At 39.5% G+C, this 19141-nt stretch overlaps 1 protein-coding gene across 1 annotated transcript; it reads right to left on the bottom strand.

Annotated features, from left to right (window-relative positions):
- Nucleotides 1-1820: 1820 nt before the first annotated feature.
- Nucleotides 1821-15907, bottom strand: LOC114911669 (cytochrome P450 2C20-like). Its single transcript, XM_029255769.1, has 9 exons — nucleotides 15622-15907; nucleotides 14648-14810; nucleotides 14197-14346; nucleotides 13777-13937; nucleotides 13465-13641; nucleotides 13160-13301; nucleotides 3291-3478; nucleotides 2891-3032; nucleotides 1821-2185 (listed from the first exon to the last, which is right to left on the bottom strand). Exons 1-9 carry the CDS (start codon nucleotides 15793-15795, stop codon nucleotides 2004-2006), a joined length of 1479 nt encoding a protein of 492 aa, XP_029111602.1. The 5' UTR covers nucleotides 15796-15907; the 3' UTR covers nucleotides 1821-2003.
- Nucleotides 15908-19141: the final 3234 nt, after the last annotated feature.

Here is a 19141-nt window from a genome sequence, read left to right as displayed (position 1 = left end):
CTGCAATTGTTATCTAAGTGAGGCCAAATGACCAGTAAAGAACCCCATGAAGGTCCAGTCTCAGAGGTAAAAGAGAGGAGGGGAAGGAAAGTTTTACTTAATAAGTTCAGTGGCTTAGCTAGGCACCTTTACTTGGGGTTTTTCTGTTACTGACTGTAACACTGAAGTTGTGAATATAAACATTTCCTTGTATCATTGTCTGAGGCGGGGGGGGGGGTGCAGTGGCGCAGCGGGTTTAGCCTGTGTCTGCTCTCTGGTGGGTCTAGGGTTCAAGTCCTGCTTGGGGTGCTTTGCAATGGATTGGCATCCCGCCCTGTGTTGTCGGGTTAGGCTCTGGCTTGCCATGACCCCGCTCGGGACAAGTGGTTTCAGTCAATGTGTATGTAGTACAGTTGTGATTACAGATTCACAGTTTTATTTTCTAAAATTTCTGCTGAGCAAGTATTGTCTGTGTTTCTTCTGCCATTAGAGGGGAAGCAAAACACTCAGATACAACAAAAACTTGAATAGTGCTACGGGGGAGGGACAAGGGTGCACTGTTTTAGAGCTGGACAGGTGTGAGCTCACTCTTTATTAAAAAAATAAAAAATAGCTGTATCTGAGACTTATACAGAAACTACTCAGAAAAGAGGTTATGCTCATTATTCCACCTTTTTTTTTTTACTGGAAACTGGAAATTACCAGATATTGAAATATACCATGAGACAGATGGTCAGCATTTCATGTGAAACACTACATTCTCCTCATGCAATCCTGCAGTACATTGCAACTCGTTCTCCTTTATTTCGTTCTCCTGTGTTCTCTCATGTACAAAAACAACGCACCATTGTCTTGTATGTATGAAGCAGAACACTGAATAGTAGGTTGTGGACGTTCATTCAGGTTGCTTCATGCTGAAATAAAACTAGTGTGCAGTTCATGTCATAACCTGTTTTGCACTGTGTTTTCAGCTCGAGGAACACCAAGACCTTGCGTTCTATTAGCTTTTGATGAAAATAAAATAAATGACAGTCTTTTTGTGAATTTTTCATTCATATCTTTATTTATTTTAACACAGCCTAACCTGTAAATAAAGCAAGGGATTAAGCTGCATGAAATGTTCATGACTCTGATACAATGGTTAGAGATTAGTTAAAAACAGACTTCTGATCCCAGTTGTGTTTGTGAAATAAGGTACAATTGTAAATGTATTGTATGGCAGCACAACTGATCAAGACATAGTTGGAACAAGTTGTACTCACCCCATTAAGGGTGGGTACAAATATAGATTCCTCCCTTTGTTTTCATCTTGACAGGTAAATTCCTGTAAACTTTTTTTTTTTTTTAAAGGGAAATAAAGTACTGAATCTGATCTTCAACCTCTATGACTAACTCATTCAATTACTGTTAACTGCTTGTCTAAAGGAAAGAAATGGTACACGTCAACATTCCGTCAACATTTTTTGAGACAAAAGTCATAAACAATACATTTACATTTATTCATTTAGCTGATGCTTTTCTCCAAAGCACGTACAATGGTAAAATACTTGCAATTATTTACCCATTTATACAGCTAGGAAATTTTACTGGAGCAATTTAGGGTATGTACCTTGCTCGAGGGCGCACACACACACACATACATTTTCTGAACCGCTTGTCCCATACGGGGTCACGGGGAACCGGAGCCTACCCGGCAACACAGGGCGTAAGGCCGGAGGGGGAGGGGACACACCCAGGACGGGAAGCCAGTCCGTCGCAAGGCACCCCAAGCGGGACCCGAACCCCAGACCCACCGGAGAGCAGGACCTGGTCCAACCCACTGCGCCACCGCGCCCCCTTGCTCGAGGGTATTAATACCATTTTTTTTAATACAAAAAGTTGACAGTCATTTTGATATATTTTTCTTGCCATAGATACAAGTAGTTGTATATGATTGTTGATCCCTTTGACAACTTGCTTCACTGATGCTTTGGTCTCTGTGTTAGCATGCAATATGATATGTTATCACACACTCCCTGTAGTGGTTAGCGAGGAGTGGCGATGAGCTGGTACTGGCGTGGCAAATTGCCAAAATTACTAAATTCAGGGGTAGGGTCCAGGCTGTCTGGTCCCCCAGGACAAGAGAAGGTGAAGCGCTGCAGTAAAGTGACGAGGAAAAGGAAGAGTTCCATTCTTGCTAGGGACTCCCCAGCACAGACCCGCTTACCTGGGATAAAACACAAAGGAGAACTGAACAAAGAAAAGCACTCCAAATTAGATTAAGCAGCGTCATGTACAGCTGACACAGTTGACAAATGTTGACATGTTACAGAGCAAATTCTTTTTTACTACCATAAAACACATGAGGTCAGGTCAGACCAGTCCTTTCATGAAAACACAGCACAGGCATTGGTTTCAATGAAATCAATTCTATCAGAGAGGATGTTCACTAAAGAATAAAACACTCAATTTGCTGTTTTTACAAATGCTGTCTTTATGTAAGTAGGGTAAGCGCAATCAAGTCAAATTTTACTCATGGTGACCACTGCCATGGTTTTCATGGTAAGAGAGGGTACAGAAATGGTTTATCATTGCCATCTTTCACCAAAGTCTTTGGACTGTGGGAAGAAAACCACACAAACAGGGCAAGAATATACAAACTCCACACAGATTACACAGGATTGAATCCCAGATCCAGAATCACAGTGGGGTAGCAAAGTAAAGCACAAGCATTAACTGCTACCCGCTGTGCCATTTGCTTTGCTCCTACGACTCATGTTTCTCATACAAACACAGTCACAGAGGAAAGCTGGAGAAAATCGTCCAACTGATCGCTATGAGCCAAATTTGAGCCACCAGCCCTTGCCCTCCTCTGAAATATCTATAGCATAGACTGGCATTTGGAATAGGTAAAGTTGAGGACATAACCTACCTCCAGAGAAGGCCATGAAAGCAGAGTTCTTCTTGAAGTTCCCATTGTGATCCAGGAAGTGTCCTGGCTTAAAAGCCCAAGGAGACTCCCACTGCGTTTCATCCCTCAACACAGAGTGCAAAAATGGAATGATAAATGTTCCCTGTTGGACAAAAAAAAAAAAAAACAGTTTCAGGTGACGTTTGCTATAATATACTGTTATTAGAAATTATTTTAATATGGAATACTGCTGGACTAACTTAGTATTTACATTTTCAATGCTTTTGATGTAGTTCAGGTGAAGAAAAATCACAAGTGTAGACTAGAAGAATCACTTTCATGACACAAAAGAATTTGCTTGCCAGTGAGAATATGGATTACAATAAAATGGAGGAACAAAACAGATTAATGCATCTGGTACCTTGGGAATGGTGTAGCCCCTGAAAGAAATGTCATGAGTAGCACAATGAGGAAGGCTGAATGGGATCAAATCCAAGTAACGCTGCACCTCATGGATCACAGCATCTGTAAAATGGAGGGACTTTCTATCCTCCATTGTTGGTTGACGATCTTTTCCAATTACTGTGTCAATCTCAAGATGGACCTTCTCTGTAAATTTAGGACATCAAATAAAAAAAAATTAGCAATGCCATTTAAAAGCATATCAAGGCTGAAAAACAATGTTGACAGCAGGGCTTGAAATCATAATGCACAGACTGGGTTAACTGAAGACTGGAGATGCGTTCATTGTTAAACTGAAACCTCACTTGAAAAACCACTTAGTCATAATATTAGAAAAACGATTCCAAGTGTGTATGTTAATGGAATGACTCAGATCATTTTATAAAATTTAAAAAAAGAATATAGTACAGTCTTAAGCTCATATTAAATGAATAATCACACACACACACACACACACACAGGTTCGTATTTCTATCATTGTGAGGACTGTGATAAATTGCTGACAAAGTGAGGGCCAGGGTTTCTGAATGTTTTATGAAACAGTGTCAAGAGGCTTTTTACCTCTAGGGGTCTCCAAGGTGAAGCTTGCAACTTCAAATTAGCACATTTCTGACAAAAATAGTCTATGTAGTGGACCATCAAAGTGAGGACCATGTGGTTGCTATGTGAAAAGTGAGGTCCGCCAAAAAATCACACACACGATAAAATGCTAATGCTAACATTTAATTTATGCAACAAGCCCAACCAGAGAAAATGAAGTAACACTCAGGAATTCCACTTTCAAAACAACTCAAAACAACTATGCAGAGCAAGTTTTATAATATTTCAAGACAAACTAAAATACCATAGTACCAAAAAAAATACTCTTTACTGAATCGCAATGGATTTCCTAATATGGTTAAATGATTTTTGAGAACAAGTCAAGCCATAAATTAAAATTTCTACTTTTTTTTTTTTTAAGTAAACATGTCAAAATTATGCCATCAACTATTTTACTTTGTCTTCCTAAGCTTTTTCCTTGAGCAGCCTGTATTGACATCACAACTCAGACTCTCTGCACCTTCGCTATCCTTGCGTTTTTGACTGATTATCTTCTCTGTTGAGACTGAAATTCTGGTTTTTCCCTTTACTGCTGTGGTCCCAAATAAGGGTGTTCCTCTGCCTTTTTTAATGGACTGAATTTGGTTGTAGACAAAATTTTTTACATCTTTCCAGGTTCTGTGGCTAAGTGCTGGTTCAGCTTGGATACAAGCATCACATTCACTCTTCCCTGGCACTCTCATAACAGAAATAAATTTGCTCAGGTGTTTTTTAACTGCAGCCTGCTCCTCATTTGTCCACGGCCTTTTTGTCACCTTCCGTCGTTCTGAAAAACCAAAATAAAATCTTTGTTCTATTCATAATATTATAACAGTCCTAATAACAGTGACTGCTGCGACTTATATGCAATGGCCTGTGTACTTTTAAAAATTTCAGTCCAGTGACATTTAGTACACATTTCATTTTAGAGAAAAAAATGCATTAAAATTTCTCAGCATAAAATATGGTATCTGCTTATTGTTATCTAGTATACATTGGTGGCATTATACAAAGTGAAGTCTGTTGTGCAGATATTACCTAATATCAAAATGCTTAATTTTGCTTATTTATTCAGCATTTACAGTGCCAAAAAAGCCAACCTGTCTCTCTGCTTTGGCTGGAGGATTGTACTTTTTGGGTACTCGGTACATGAGAATCCTCCTCAATCACCTGACCTTCTGTGTCTTAACATAGAACACACACACAGACATAAAATATATTTTTTCCTAGGAGATCAAAAAGCTGGTAAAAACGGCATTACTTTACATTTGTTTACATATGTTTTTTGCATTCAAGGAGGCTATTATTATTACCTGACTGATGCGTGGACTGGACATTATTTAAATGAACATCAAAACAAACCTGTCTCCTTTTGTAATCCAGACTCTAATGGTCTAGTCTCATCATCACTGTCACTATCTTCTGCAGAGAGAAATTAATTTCAAAACAAAGTACACAAGGGAAGTAATAAAATAGCCACTTCTTAATGTAAAATGATCAAACTTTATGGTTAGTGTTTTTAAATATTGTCCAACACTGTAGAGCTACACTCGACGACTGTATTTTGATTAATACGTTTAAAACATTATTGAGTCAGTAGCAAGCACTTGTCTAGGATCTACAGAATAAGATTAGTTTTTAATCAAATAATTTTTGTAAACCTGTAGATCTGCAAGGTGCTTGACTATAATAGATTCTTACTCTACATTCTAGGAAAGAGATAGAAATGTGACTTGGATAACTGATCAAAACAAAGACAGATTAAGAGTATTACACTTTTGTTTACATTTGCATATTATGAAAACTATTATAGCATTTCAAATACTATTCTTATGCATTACCTTCAGCTGAAAGATTAATTTCATCCAAAGACTTTCCTTTGTATGTGGCAGCATCTTTCTCCATCACTAACAGTAATTTACTCATTTTGGCAAGCTGCAGGGTGTTCTCTTGAAGTCTGTAAAAATCTCTATGAACTCTGATATCATGTCCCATAAATCTAGCAACTTGCTCTAGCTCATTTTCTTTGAGGTTCATTATCTGACATAATGTTCCTACATGTTTTCTTAGTTTGGTGGAGGTTAGATATTCAGGATGCTTTGCCCCACTGATGTGACTGAACTTCCGTAGGCAGTCAGAACCTCTGATGTGGCTCAGAGCTTCCACTCTGGCAAAAACATAAGGATTGGCCTGTGGAACTCCTACATCTTCTCTTGTCTTCCTTAAAACTTCCAAAGATGACACCATCTGTTCTGTTAGTAGCACAGGCACCTTTCTGCCTCTTTTCCCCCTGATTTCTATTCTCGTTAATTTATCGCAAAGCGTCTGTTCCAGTTTTGTAAGGCTGTTATACACATCTGCGTTTACTGGGGCAGTGCTTCGAGTTTCATACACTTCCAGAAGCATTTTGGCAGCTTCTCCTTCTCTTCTCCGATTAAAGAGTATGACTTCAGCCAGTAATGTCTCACATAAGCTCCTCCAGGCTGATGGACTAGGGTTCTTTTCTAGTTCCTGCTTTGCATTTTCTTCAGTCTTCTGAAGAAATTTCTGGAGTTTACAGACATCTTCTGTAAGAGGGATGACATCTGGCTTGTTCCACTTATTCTGATGAAGAGAGGACAGGGCATGGCTAGATATATAAGACCTCCATTGTGCATCGTGAAGCTTAATAAAACTCTTTGCCCTTTCTTCTGTTTCTTTGTCTTCTCCCATTAAAGCTTCACCGACTGCAATCTCAGCACACTTCTTCAGGGAGTATCCAATTTTGAGAGCCAAAGATGGTGTTGCAAACTTGTTTTTACCAGCATTAAACCCACTCACTTTCTTGACACCATCAATGACAAGTCTGAATCTTGATGGCACGATTAAGTCCTGAAGTGTTTTTACACTACTATCAAGTTGCCCTACTGCCATGACTAACCTTCCAAGTTCTCGCATTTTTTGAGCAATGTATGCATGCTGTGTGTTGTCATGACCATGCTTTATATAAAGCATATTCCCATATTTACATATTAATTTATCACTTTTCACATGCATAGAAATTTCATCACATTGCATCTTAAGTAATATTACTTTGCACTCTCCAACATCCTCATCAGGTAAAGGAACAAGATGCATGGATGCTGCTTGTACTCGCTTTCTTATACAAGACTTAGACTCTACCCTAAGTCTGCAAGAGCCTTCATGCCTCCAAAGGTCCTTCTTCAAGAAAAAACCAAGACAGTGCTGACAGGGAAGATAATCACTTGCAGATGTACTAGTTGAAGGTTGTTTCCAAGTGACAAGTTCACCACAACCCTCTTTGAGAACTTTAAGGTTATGATAATAGTCCCCCTTGCTGCGAAGTTTTTCAAGCAATTTCTTTCTAGGGTTTGAACCTTTGTTAAAGCTCAAAGCATGTGCCACTTCTACCTCTGTTGAGTGCCATCGTTCGAGGTGACGAGCCATTTTTGTGTTTGGTTTATGACAATAAACACAATAGTGTTTTTTGTCCCATTTCCGCTTGCCTTCCAATGTCTTGTTCGTTTGTTTTACAGTTATTGATTTTTTACTAAAGTGTCCGACTGTAGGCGGCTGAGAGTTCAGAGTAGTTTGGTCACAATCAAAACATTCTGATGAGGAGTCAGACTTACTGTTAGATGGTTGATATTCTGACCCGCTAGAGACTGACTCTTCAAATTCTTCCGCAAAATTATCATCTGCACCCTGCTCTGACGTCTCCCTGCTCTCTGATGGATTTTCACGTGAGACTTCATCTAAATTACTAGCAACTCCACGTTCCATTTTAGATTTTGATTTTTTCTGATTCAGATTCAGATTTTTTTCTGACATTGACCTAAAGTAACAAACACATCTGTAAGCATTTGGACTGATAATGAATACATATACTGTAAAAGGGATAGATAAGTTTTAAAACAAATTTTTTTTATCATCTGGCTTATTGACAAGTATCAAGAATGTCAAATTTTGATATCAAAACAGGAATTTCTAAAATAATTTAATTACTGATATGAAAACACATTTAAAATAATTTAAAATACCTGGAAATACAATCTGAAATTCTATCTAATATTCATCTTTTAACCTTAAACTCCCAGCTCTCTGGTAGAGGACCCAAGATTGAGGAAGACACATTTACATTACATTTATTCACTTAGCAGAAACTTTTGTCCAAAGCAACTTACAATGGATACTATGTAGTGTTACTAGCCCACACACCTTATCCACCATGGTAACTTACACTGCTAGATACACTACTTACAATGTGTCATTCATCCAAACATCAGTGGAACACACTCTCTCTCTGTGTCACTCACACACTATGGGTGAACCATGTCTTTGGACTGTGGGAGGAAACTGGAGCACCCAGAGGAAACATGCAAACTCCACACAGACTGAGTGGGGATCAAACCCATGTCCTCTCACACCACACAGCCACAGCAGTGCTACTCACTGTACCACCATGTCACCCACATCTCACCAGCATGATGAGAAGGGAGTTCTTATAAATATATTACATTACTCTGGCCAGCACACGTGAACACATTTAGTTCATAAAGCAAAGTAAAATGTAAAAGCTCACCTGCCAAAGTTTTTGATGAAATTCTTAAGTTTCTGCTCTTAACAGCAAACATGCACATTTAGTCAAGTTCCTCACATTTACTTCTATCCTGGCTCCAAGCTCCACCCTGTTTCCTAGGCAATGGCCATACATTGTATCAATTTGAGAGGCCCCGTTAGTTAACCCTTGTGTCCTGTTCTCTTTTTGTTACTCAGCTGGTGTTCATGGGTCTGGTAGACCCAGCACAATATTAGTTGGTTTTAAAAACAACAAAACCAAAACATTTTATGTCAAACTACTTAACAGATGTTGACTTTATCTTACTTATAAATAATATAGACAGCAAATCTGTTTAATGTTTACTATTTACTTCTGATAGATTAAATTTTTCAAAAAAAGTGCTATTTGAGTCTTATGATAAAATGTGATTTCTGTGTAGCAATTAATAATAATCAAGGGATAGGTGGAATATATCATATTAATCTTGAACAAATATGAATAAGACAATGTTTCCAGAGCTATTGATGTTTATTGTATTGAACTGAATGAATTGAAAGAACAAAGCTGACTTACAGTGTTATATTGAAATGATATAATGAGCCCAAGTTGAACACAAATTCATAACATCTACACACCACATGGAGGACAGTTTTACAGTGAGTCTATGGCAATTGTATTTTTTGCACTTGATGCATCCAAACTGTGTCTTCTTGTCCTTATTGGGTCCACAAACATTGCATTCCCTCTTGCTGCTACTAACAGCAACCTAGAATGATAAAAACACTGGTTAGTTCTAAAAGTCTACTAACATATCTTAAAGTGTCTCTATTCTAACATATATAATATATATACACAGATATATATTCAGGCAACACCACCTACATTTACTTCAGGTTCTGCAGTTGGTGGTCTTGTGGCTCCAACATCCTCCTCCTGAATCCTCCTCACAATGGCTGCAGAAGCAGGGGTCCTTGTGATGTGTTGTCTATGTTCTGGATTTGAAGTGTTACCAATTTTTTGTCCAGCTCTTGAAGAAAGGGTCTTTGTGAACACACTCTACAACTCCAGTTCCATCTCAGAAAACGTCAGAGTAACATGAATGATCCGCTTTACGCATGTGATCCTTTAGATCCTGCTGTTCGGAGGAAGCCCTGAAACGATTACACGGTGCTCAGATCGTCTGGATGGGGGTCCATATCAGCCCCTGGGCAATGCCACCGTTTCCAGTCCCCCTTCCACTTCTGGGGAATGCCACACGAAGGCAGTAACCATCATAGTCATAGCTGTCCCTTCCATACACCATGTCCTTGGCATCTCTTTGGTCATCAAACTCCACAAAGGTGAACGGAGGTCCCCCTTGGCAATTTTTCAGGTTGATGTCCCGGATTTCCCTGTATTTATAGAACACATCTTCAATGTCTTTGGTACGAATATCTGGTGGAAAATTTCCAACATGTATTCGGTAGCTTTTGTTCCAATGATAACACCTGTAACCTGTAGAGTGCCTTGAGGCATCTCGCTGCGAAAGGCGCTACATAAAAATGAAGTAAATTGAAAGAGTCCTCTCCTCTGGAGCGTTCCTGAATTTGGATTCAGTGCCATCCAGATGACAAATGCATTGTAAGCGGAGACGTCCAAGATATTGAAAAATATTACAAGTGGGGTTTGTAGTGTAGGGTTCTTCTTTTACAGGTGTAGCCACTCACCGACTTATACAAGTTATCTACTCCTTCTGTCTTTCCTTCTGCTTGCTTTTCCTTATTGTTCCTTCCATTGTCATCATGGAAAGTGAGTGCTCTTTCCACCTTGGCTTCTCTGTTTTCTAACATGACTTCTAAGGCAATCTGAACAGATTTCCTTTGCCATACTTGTTGGAAAGGAGCCACACATGCAAAGCTATTCATTTTTTGTGTTCCTACTCAATTCCATTTTGAAAAGAGATAAAAATGATTGGTCTGATGGGATTAGTTATTCTGTGTGAGAGGGATAGGTGTTGTTGGCAGTTGGATAGGTATGGAGGATTTGAATGGGGTGTTCATGGTTTGACGTTTATGTAAATGATTGGTCTGATGGAATTAGGTTTGGAGTACTTGGAAACTATGCCTCTAAAGTGGTGTTATTGTTGTTTTATAGTTTCCACACCTTAATTGCTTCCAGGTCTAGCAGACATGAACACCACCAGTGTAATATAAATGTGTGAGGGGTGTCACAGTATGTCCTCAATAAAAATTTCTCCCCTACATGTATTCACTTAGCAGACACTTTTTGTCCAAAGCAACTTACAACAGATACTATGTAGTGTTACTAGCCCACACACTTTATTCACCAAGGTAACTTACACTGCTTACAAGAGGTTACTCATCCATGCATCAGTGAAACACACACACACTATGGGGGAACCTGAACAGCATATCTTTGGACTGTGGGAGGAAACCAGAGCACTCAGAAGAAACAAACAGATGGAGAACATATAAACTCCACACAGACTGAGCAGGGATCAAACCCACATTCTTGTGTACTACCCAGGCGCTGTGAAACACCAGTGCTACTCACTGTGCCACCATACCACCCCCTTAACTTCTTCAAAGAAAATGGGTCTCACAGACCGGAACAGCACAGGGGTTAAGGGACCTTTATACTTCTCCAGTAGTTTCTTTAACTAAGAGTGTTATTTTGAGATCTGTATGGTTTTTGACAATTATATTTTTATTTTAAATGGACACCACCCGATTTACCATAATAATGATAGCATGTTTGATTACAGTCATTGCTTAGCTTAGGTAATTTAAGTAAATTTAGTTTGTATAATTCGAAGGGTATCATTAATGTAAATGTTTCTAAGCAATATGATTTTCAAATGTTTACCATATTTCAGGCTTTTTGTCAGATTTTCTTAAATGTGTGTGTAATAAGCACTTAAATCCAGAAGCAGACCTGCTTGAGTAAACTGCTGTTGAAATGCCAGGTATCTGCTCTAAGGTGAAAAGTTCATGCCTCCTGACCCCTCCCACAAGTCGGTACAATGTATCAAAATGAGTACTGCCACGAACTGAAAGCGCCTCAGTATTCCTGCTTAAGTTTGGTTCTCTCTAGCAGACAACTTTCAGCAATAACTGAACTAGGAATGTAGCCCACTTGCACAATATGAAAAAATGTATCTGGTGTTCAGATTGGATTAATTTTATAAAATATGATATACTAGCAGTGAAACGTTTGAACACACGTAATTGTACGTTTCTCATGAGTGAAAAACATTAGAAATTTAAAGGCGCATAGCAATCTCATATATAAACACACACACATTTAAATTAAATATAATTTACAAATTATAATTTATAAATTGTTTAAAGCAGACAATTTTTAAACATTTGTATAAAATGTAAAAATGTACTCAAAGTCTGTTTAAAACATTATAAAATTATAAATCTTAATGCATTCCCTTCAACCTTTATTTAGCTGAATTCGGACTTGCTGAGTTTGCAAACAGATATCTACAGCGCAACATGCTAAAATCTGAGAAACCCTTCATCAACAGCGTGCAGCTTAAGATACATCCGCATAGAGTTTCTTGCCCTACCAAAAAAAATCCTATAAATAATTTATGCGCGATTCACTTCAAACCCGAATAAGAGACTGAATATAACGTATTAAACATGTTTATGCAAATATCGGTCTAGTACTAGCCAATCAAGAAATAGCTATTGTTTTGCCCAATCAGAAAAATCGGCTTCCCACAGCAGCCAATCACAAATAAGCGAACATTAAACCTGCAGTTCCACAGTGTGTGTGAGGTAATGGCGCTAGAGAGCAGAAACGTCATACACACACACACCAGTTTTCCAACATTACGGACAAGGTAAGGACCAATGAGAAATTTTGCCAGGAGCTTCTAGGCACGCCCCTTAACACTATTCCACAGTTTACGTTGTGAGGACCGGGGTTTCGGACCTCACTTTGCAAACGGACCTCACTCTGTTGGTGTGTATTCTTAAGTTGGCCCTCACAATGATAGAAATACAAACACACACACACACACACACACACACACACACATTTTCTGAACCGCTTGTCCCATACGGGGTCACAGGGAACTGGAGCCTACCCGGCAACTCAGGGTGTAAGGCCGGAAGGGGAGGGGACACACCCAGGACAGGACGCCAGTCCGTCACAAGGCAGCCCAAGCGGGACTCGAACCCCAGACCCACTAGAGAGCAGAATCCGGTCCAACCCACTGCGCCACTGCGCCACTACGCCACCGCGCCCAGTTATATGAATGATCAGTTAATTTAAAATGAATTGACATCTGTCTGAAAAATAAATTTATCCATATTTTCACCACAATAGGTATGCTTTAATAAAAATTTAAGCAAGTCCTCAAGTTTTTACCAGGTTTAACATGATTTGAATCATGCTTTTCCCTAATTTGGATATGGGTAATTACAAGGAAAGGTCAAGAATTCATAGACATTGAACAAAGTTTACTTAGGAATATGAGTTAATTTTTCAAAATTAAATTAGCGCAAATATTAGCTCAAAACATAATGCAGCACTGAATCTCAGTATGAAATTAAATTACAATTGCTATTATAATGTGTTAAGAAGTGTGTTATCAAACTGGGACCAAAGTTTTTAAAAATTATGTTGTGACTTTTAAGGCAATTCTCATCCTCAACTGAGAAGTGCATTACCTTGTATTCCTGGGTATTTGATGAGCATCATCAGGGCGTATCTGAGGGTTGTGCTGGTAGTCTCAGTTCCAGCCAGGAAAAGGTTGAGGACAGTTGCTACCATGTTGTCATAATGGAATTCAGTGGATGGATTATCCTTCTCCTGAAAAGTGAAACACAGTTAGGACCATTACTGCAGACAGCACCATGATGATGGATAGGATGTAGTAACACAACCCATTTTCTCTTTGACTCAAGTGTGGTACAATACACAAGGCTCTTTGTTACACCAAAAGATGAACATCACAAAGTCTAACTCTCTATACCTGCTTGAGTTTAATAAGGAAGCAGTCAATGAAGTCTCGGGGTGAATGAGGGCTCAGGGTCTCTTCATGTTGGTGGATTTTCTCGATGATGAAAGCCTTAAGCTCATCTACTTCAGCAAAAATTTTATGGTGATGCCCAGGCAGGTGGTCCATCAGTCGAGGAAAGGTATTGTACAGCTGTGGTTGGAAGGTAAGACATTGGAAATGTTACTGAAAAGTGTAATGCAGCACCACATAAATATAATTTATGCATAGCAGACAAACAGATGAAAAGACAGGTTGGAAAGATTTTTTATCTTCTTTTATTCATACCGAACCCGAGGGACTGCTGCCAAAACGTAGTATTGCATTGAGAATTTGGAGAAGGCGCAGGAATCTGTTGTCCTGGTACTCAAATCGTTGGCCAAAGACGAGGGAGCAGATCACATTGGACACAGCTCGACCCAAGATGTAGGTGGGGTCACAAGGAGATGCTGGTGGTTGTGTTGGAGTGAGAGGAGAACACATACTGTAACACTGGAACTCACCATGAAAAACTAAACCCTGAACTGCACAAAGCAATCTACTTCACTACTGTAATGTTTTCAACTTTTTTCCAATTAATCAATTTAACTAGCAGTTTGTCCAAAATCTGGTTTGCTCCTTCACATTTGTACCTCCTTCTAGACTCACAGAACATCAATCCACCTCCTCCTAGAAACACATAGAGCCAACCCCTCACATCATACTCACAGTCTGTATTGGAGAAGCCGTCAATCAAGTATTTGCTCTCCTCCAGAATCCACTCCTCCATGGTCTTGCGTCCCATACCAAAGTCCCTGAGTGTGCTCAATGTGAATCGTCTCAGCTGCCGCCAGCGTTCTCCATTACTGGCAACTAAACCTATTGGAGTCAAGAAACAGAAGGAATGTACTGTAAGATGAAAACAAAAAGGCTTACAGTTTAATCTAGCAATTCCATCACTATTATTCATCACCATTATTAATAATCATCATTTAGCAGATCCAAGGCAACTTGCAATGTTAAGTTTGTGCACTAAGCTACTTACAATGACTTGTCCATCTATAGAGTAGCATAATTTTTACTGGAGGAATTCAGGGTAAGTATCCTGTTCAAGGGTTTTACAGCAGGAATGAGAAGTATACATAAAAAGTTTAAATATGTAAATGTGAACACTTCTTACCATAGCCTCTCACAACTTTATACAGGGATGGAATAGGAGCTCGGTCAGCAAAATCATCTGACTGGTCACACAAGGCCTCCTTCACCGTTTTATAACCCACCAAAATCACAGCTCGTTGAGGTCCAATGTACACAGTGACCACTGGGCCATATATCTTACTGAACTGAAAAGAAAGGGGTTATACACAGGTCCAGACCAGTATGAACAACAACACAGAAAGAACACTGACTTGTACACAGAAGAACACGCAGAATCAGTTGATCGACTAATACTCCACTACCTCAAGATATTGGTTACATACATTTATATTTACAGAACATTTATTCATTTAGCAAATACTTTCCTCCGAAGTGACCTACAACCCAAAGGAAACAACAGTGCACTTCACAGCAGACTGAGGTTTACATGCGGACATGCGATTGTTGAAGCACAACCCAGATTCTATCCAATGCCAACATTTTTTCCTGGCACATGTTACACATGCTGCTGCCTACAGATCTGATAGGAAATACAAAGTTGATCATGACAGATGATGTGATGCAAGTGTATACAGCAGTTAGGAGATCAGGTAAGAAGTGGGTCTGAAAGATAGATTCTTAGTCCCTCCTTGAATGTACAAAATATGAAAGCATACAACAAACTTGCACTGAAACACACAGCGCAAGTTGCGCAATATCAAACAAGTAAGCGAATCATTCCTGAAAACTGAGGACAACAATGTAAAACTTGATAAAAGAAACTGTTAATCATAATGTGTGGGATATGCGCCACTGTCCACAAATAATATTTTGTTCTTTTGTTGGTACTAAGGAAACAGGTTAATGACACTGGGAGCATTTGGGTAATTTATAGTTAAACAATAGACCAGATGGAACCCCAGAGTGCGACAGGAGCTTGGAGTACTCAAGATCTTCCAGAAATGAAACCTGCATTAACCTGAATTAACTACTCAGAGGCCACTCTGCATGTCTCACCTTAACGAAGCTCTTGATAGGAGCTCTCTTTTCCATCTGCAACAAATTCCCCAGAAGGGGTAAAGGTTTTGGACCTGGGGGCAGACGAACATTTCTTCTCCCCCCTCTCCAGCTGAAATAGAGCAGCAGAACCGAAACAAGTCCTGCTAGGACCAGTGTGCTGGAGATCTCCATTGCACCTCCCTACACCAGCATGGACAGACAGACGTCTTGCTTACTGCCTCCCTGGCTCTTCCAAAAGCCCTTCTCTCTTCAGCCCTCTGTCTTCTCCACTGTTTATGTGTCTCTGCCTGCAGAGAAGGGAAGAGATTTCAGGGGTGAGTCACGTGACTCCTCATATGTAACTCGTGCTGTGTAAGCACAATTTCTGCAGTAACACCAAAGTTTCTCAAATTCACAACAACTCCTAATTGTTCACCGTATGAAAATCACATTTTTCCCTTTCTTCACATGTGAAATATTGCAGCTTTTTGCCTTTGTTTTAACGTATTGTTGTATGTATGTGCTGTTTTCATCTCGTGACGTGATAACATAAAAACAAAAAATAATTATGCCAATTTTTCTTAGAGAATTTCCTTCTCAAGAGGAGTTATTTTAAAAGTATGCTTTTTCCGTTACCCTCGTTAAGAATGTCGAAATGTTGACCTTTTAAATTTTTCTTCACATTTTTGAAATGAAAGTTGTGCAAGTTTTACTAAATGTTACTAAATCGCAACCCAGTTGTTGTCCTTACCTTTTTTTGTAATTTTGATTTTGCACTTCCCGTCTTATGTAAATCTTGGTTTCCCTCCAAAAATAGCTGTCATGTAGACCGGAACTTATTGCCTCGCACTTTGGACTTGTGGACTTATTACGTTGAGGAAAATCACTTCGCGCGTCTTTACAGAGTCGCTGATCAAGGAACTACTTTGGGCCGCGCAATGATCGCTCGCAGCAAACTACTGCGGGAGGTGTTTCTTCACGCGGTGTTGTACGGGGCGTAAACACGGGTGTTGTTTGTGGGGTTTACTGGAGCTTTTTCCCGATAGCTTGAATAACAACCACCATAAATGGTACCCGTTGGTGTTTTTATGTTACAATCTTAAAAGGAAATAAAAAGTCCTTTCCATAGAGTTTTTACTTCAGTGTGAAAACAACCTTTCGTTTCGGGAAGCAAATTCTTCCAGTGTAAAGTGTCTTAGGGGGTATCAGCGATGACATACAGTATGTGCTGAAGTGGACCTACTGGCCCAGATTCTGGACATCTGACAATCCTTCTGTATATACTATACTGTCAGCACTTTATATATGCGTTACTGTACTTTAATTGTCAAATATACTTTTGCTGTAGTTAAAATGCAAGATATTGACTATTGGTTGCAGATTTTAAAATCACAATAGGTTTTTTCAATTCACTTATGTTTTGAATTTGTGTTATTTATTTTTGTACAATAAGGGGTTGCAGTGGCGCAGTGGGTTGGACCAGATCCTGCTTTCCAGTGGGTCTGGGGTTCGAGTCCCGCTTGGGGTGCCTTGCGGCGGACTGGCGTCCCGTCCTGGGTGTATCCCCTCTGGCCTTATGCCCTGTGTTGCCGGGTAGGTTCCGGTTCCCCGTGGCCCCATATGGGACAAGTGGTTTAGAAAGTGTGTGTGTGTGTGTGTATCAGGATTTGTCTATCTTGTGTTTTATGCACCTACTTGAACGATGAACCTCGGTGCAGCAAGTGGTAGGTGACAAACTAGGTTTACTTGAGAGTCACATGTCTGCAGCCATGTCTCTTTCTCTTAATGTAATGCATAAATTGTACTTTTGCAGAGATGTACGTCACTTTGGACAAAAGCGTCTGCTAAATGAATAAATGTAAAATGTAAATGTAAGTTGTGAATATAAACATTTCCTAGTACATTTGTCTGGGGGGTGCGGTGGTGCAGTGGTGCAACAGGTCAGAAAAGAGGTTATGCTCAATTTTCCACTTTTTTTTTATTGTAAACTGGAAAGTACCAGACACTGAAAAATACCATTAGACAGATGGTCAGCATTTCATGTGAAACACTACATTCTCCTCATGCAGTCCTGCAGTACATTGCAACTCATTCTCCTTTATTTCATGCTCCTCTGAAGACCATTATAATTTTATCCTGGAATACATCTTTCTCTGTATTTGTGTTTTTGCATGTTACATCAAAAGTCATAATAGAGACCTGTTATGTCAGGTTGATAACGTAGTAGTTACAGCTGCTGCTGCTGCTGCTTTTGGACCCAAAGGTCACAGGTTTGAATCTCACCTTCGGGATGTAGTATCCTTGACCAAAGTACTTAGCATAAAAATTGCTCCGATAAAATGATGTAGTTTTATAAATGGGTAAATAATTGTAAAGTTGCTTAACAGTGCAAGTTGCTTTGGAGAAAAGCACCAGATAAATTAATGAAATGTAAAACTGTATGCATCACCATTTTTACTAAGGATGAGTTATTTTTTTTACCCAGTAAAGTCAGACACACACACACACACACACACCATCTGAAACTGCCTGTGCTGAGCGGGGTCGCAGCAAGCCGGAGCCTAACTCAGCAGCACAGGGCACAAGATTGGAGGAGGAGGGGACACACCCAGGGCAGGAAACCAGTCTGTCGCAAGGCACCCCAAGCAGAACTCGAACCCCAGACCCACCAGACAGCAGGACCCGGCCAAGCCTACAGCACCACCGCACCCCCACACAGTAAAGCATTGGACAGAAAACAAGTTTTATTGTATTGATTTTTATAGTTTGATATCTTAGCTCTAGAATGTTTTAAATATCTTTTGCATATTTCCTAGCAACATGTCAAAATGATTTTCTCTGGTATAATTTAATGTTTCAAATAAATTTAAATAATGAGAAACAAAAATTGGTTTAAAGCCAGTGCAGTACGTTATAGTTTTAGCAGTTATTTTTGTCTTTTTTTGTCTTAAGTAAGTCAGTCCAGGACATTCCTTGAATATAAAATTGACTGCACGAGTTACTGCTTGTCTGGGTCAAATCTGTACGACCACACTCGACTCTTTTGAAACGGCGACAACACGTTTAATCTGGTCGGATTAGAGAGCTCCCACATCTGGACTTCATGACACTCAGCTGCTGGTAAGTCTGAATAAAAAAATGATCAATATTCAGTGTGAACAGAGGAGCATTGACACCCCCAGGCAAAAAAAAGAATTTATCTGTGCTTCCTCTATACATGTTTACCTGCTAAGGGAACGGCTGGTAGCGTAGAGGTTAGCGCTGCTGCCTTTAGATCCAACTGTCGGAGGTTGGATCCCTGTCTCTGCCTGAAGTACCCTTGAGTAACATACTTACTCTACATTGCTCCAGTAAAATAACCCAGCTATATCAATGACCCATTAACTGTAACCAGAACATTGTAATTAGCGGTGGAGAAAAGTGTCAGCTAAATGAATAAATGCAAATGACCTGAGTCAGTACACTGAAATACTTTCAGAACTGCAAAAAAAAAAATGTTAATGTAATGAATAAATGTAAAATGTAAATGTAAGCTGTG

Source organism: Scleropages formosus, chromosome 10 (assembly GCF_900964775.1).
Source record: "Scleropages formosus chromosome 10, fSclFor1.1, whole genome shotgun sequence".
Classification (NCBI taxonomy): Eukaryota; Metazoa; Chordata; class Actinopteri; order Osteoglossiformes; family Osteoglossidae; genus Scleropages; species Scleropages formosus.
Note: the sequence above shows the minus strand (reverse complement) of the source record. Positions and strands in the feature narration are given on the sequence as shown.

Excerpts from the sequence above, each read along its gene's own strand:
- LOC114911669 (XM_029255769.1), bottom strand. The coding sequence starts at position 15,795 with ATGGAGATCTCCAGCACACTGGTCCTAGCAGGACTTGTTTCGGTTCTG. Across the intron at positions 13,938-14,196 it reads CGGCTTCTCCAATACAGACT|CATCTCCTTGTGACCCCACC; the intron begins GTGAGTATGATG and ends CACAACCACCAG. Across the intron at positions 3,479-13,159 it reads CAAATACCCAGGAATACAAG|AGAAGGTCCATCTTGAGATT; the intron begins GTAATGCACTTC and ends CTAAATTTACAG.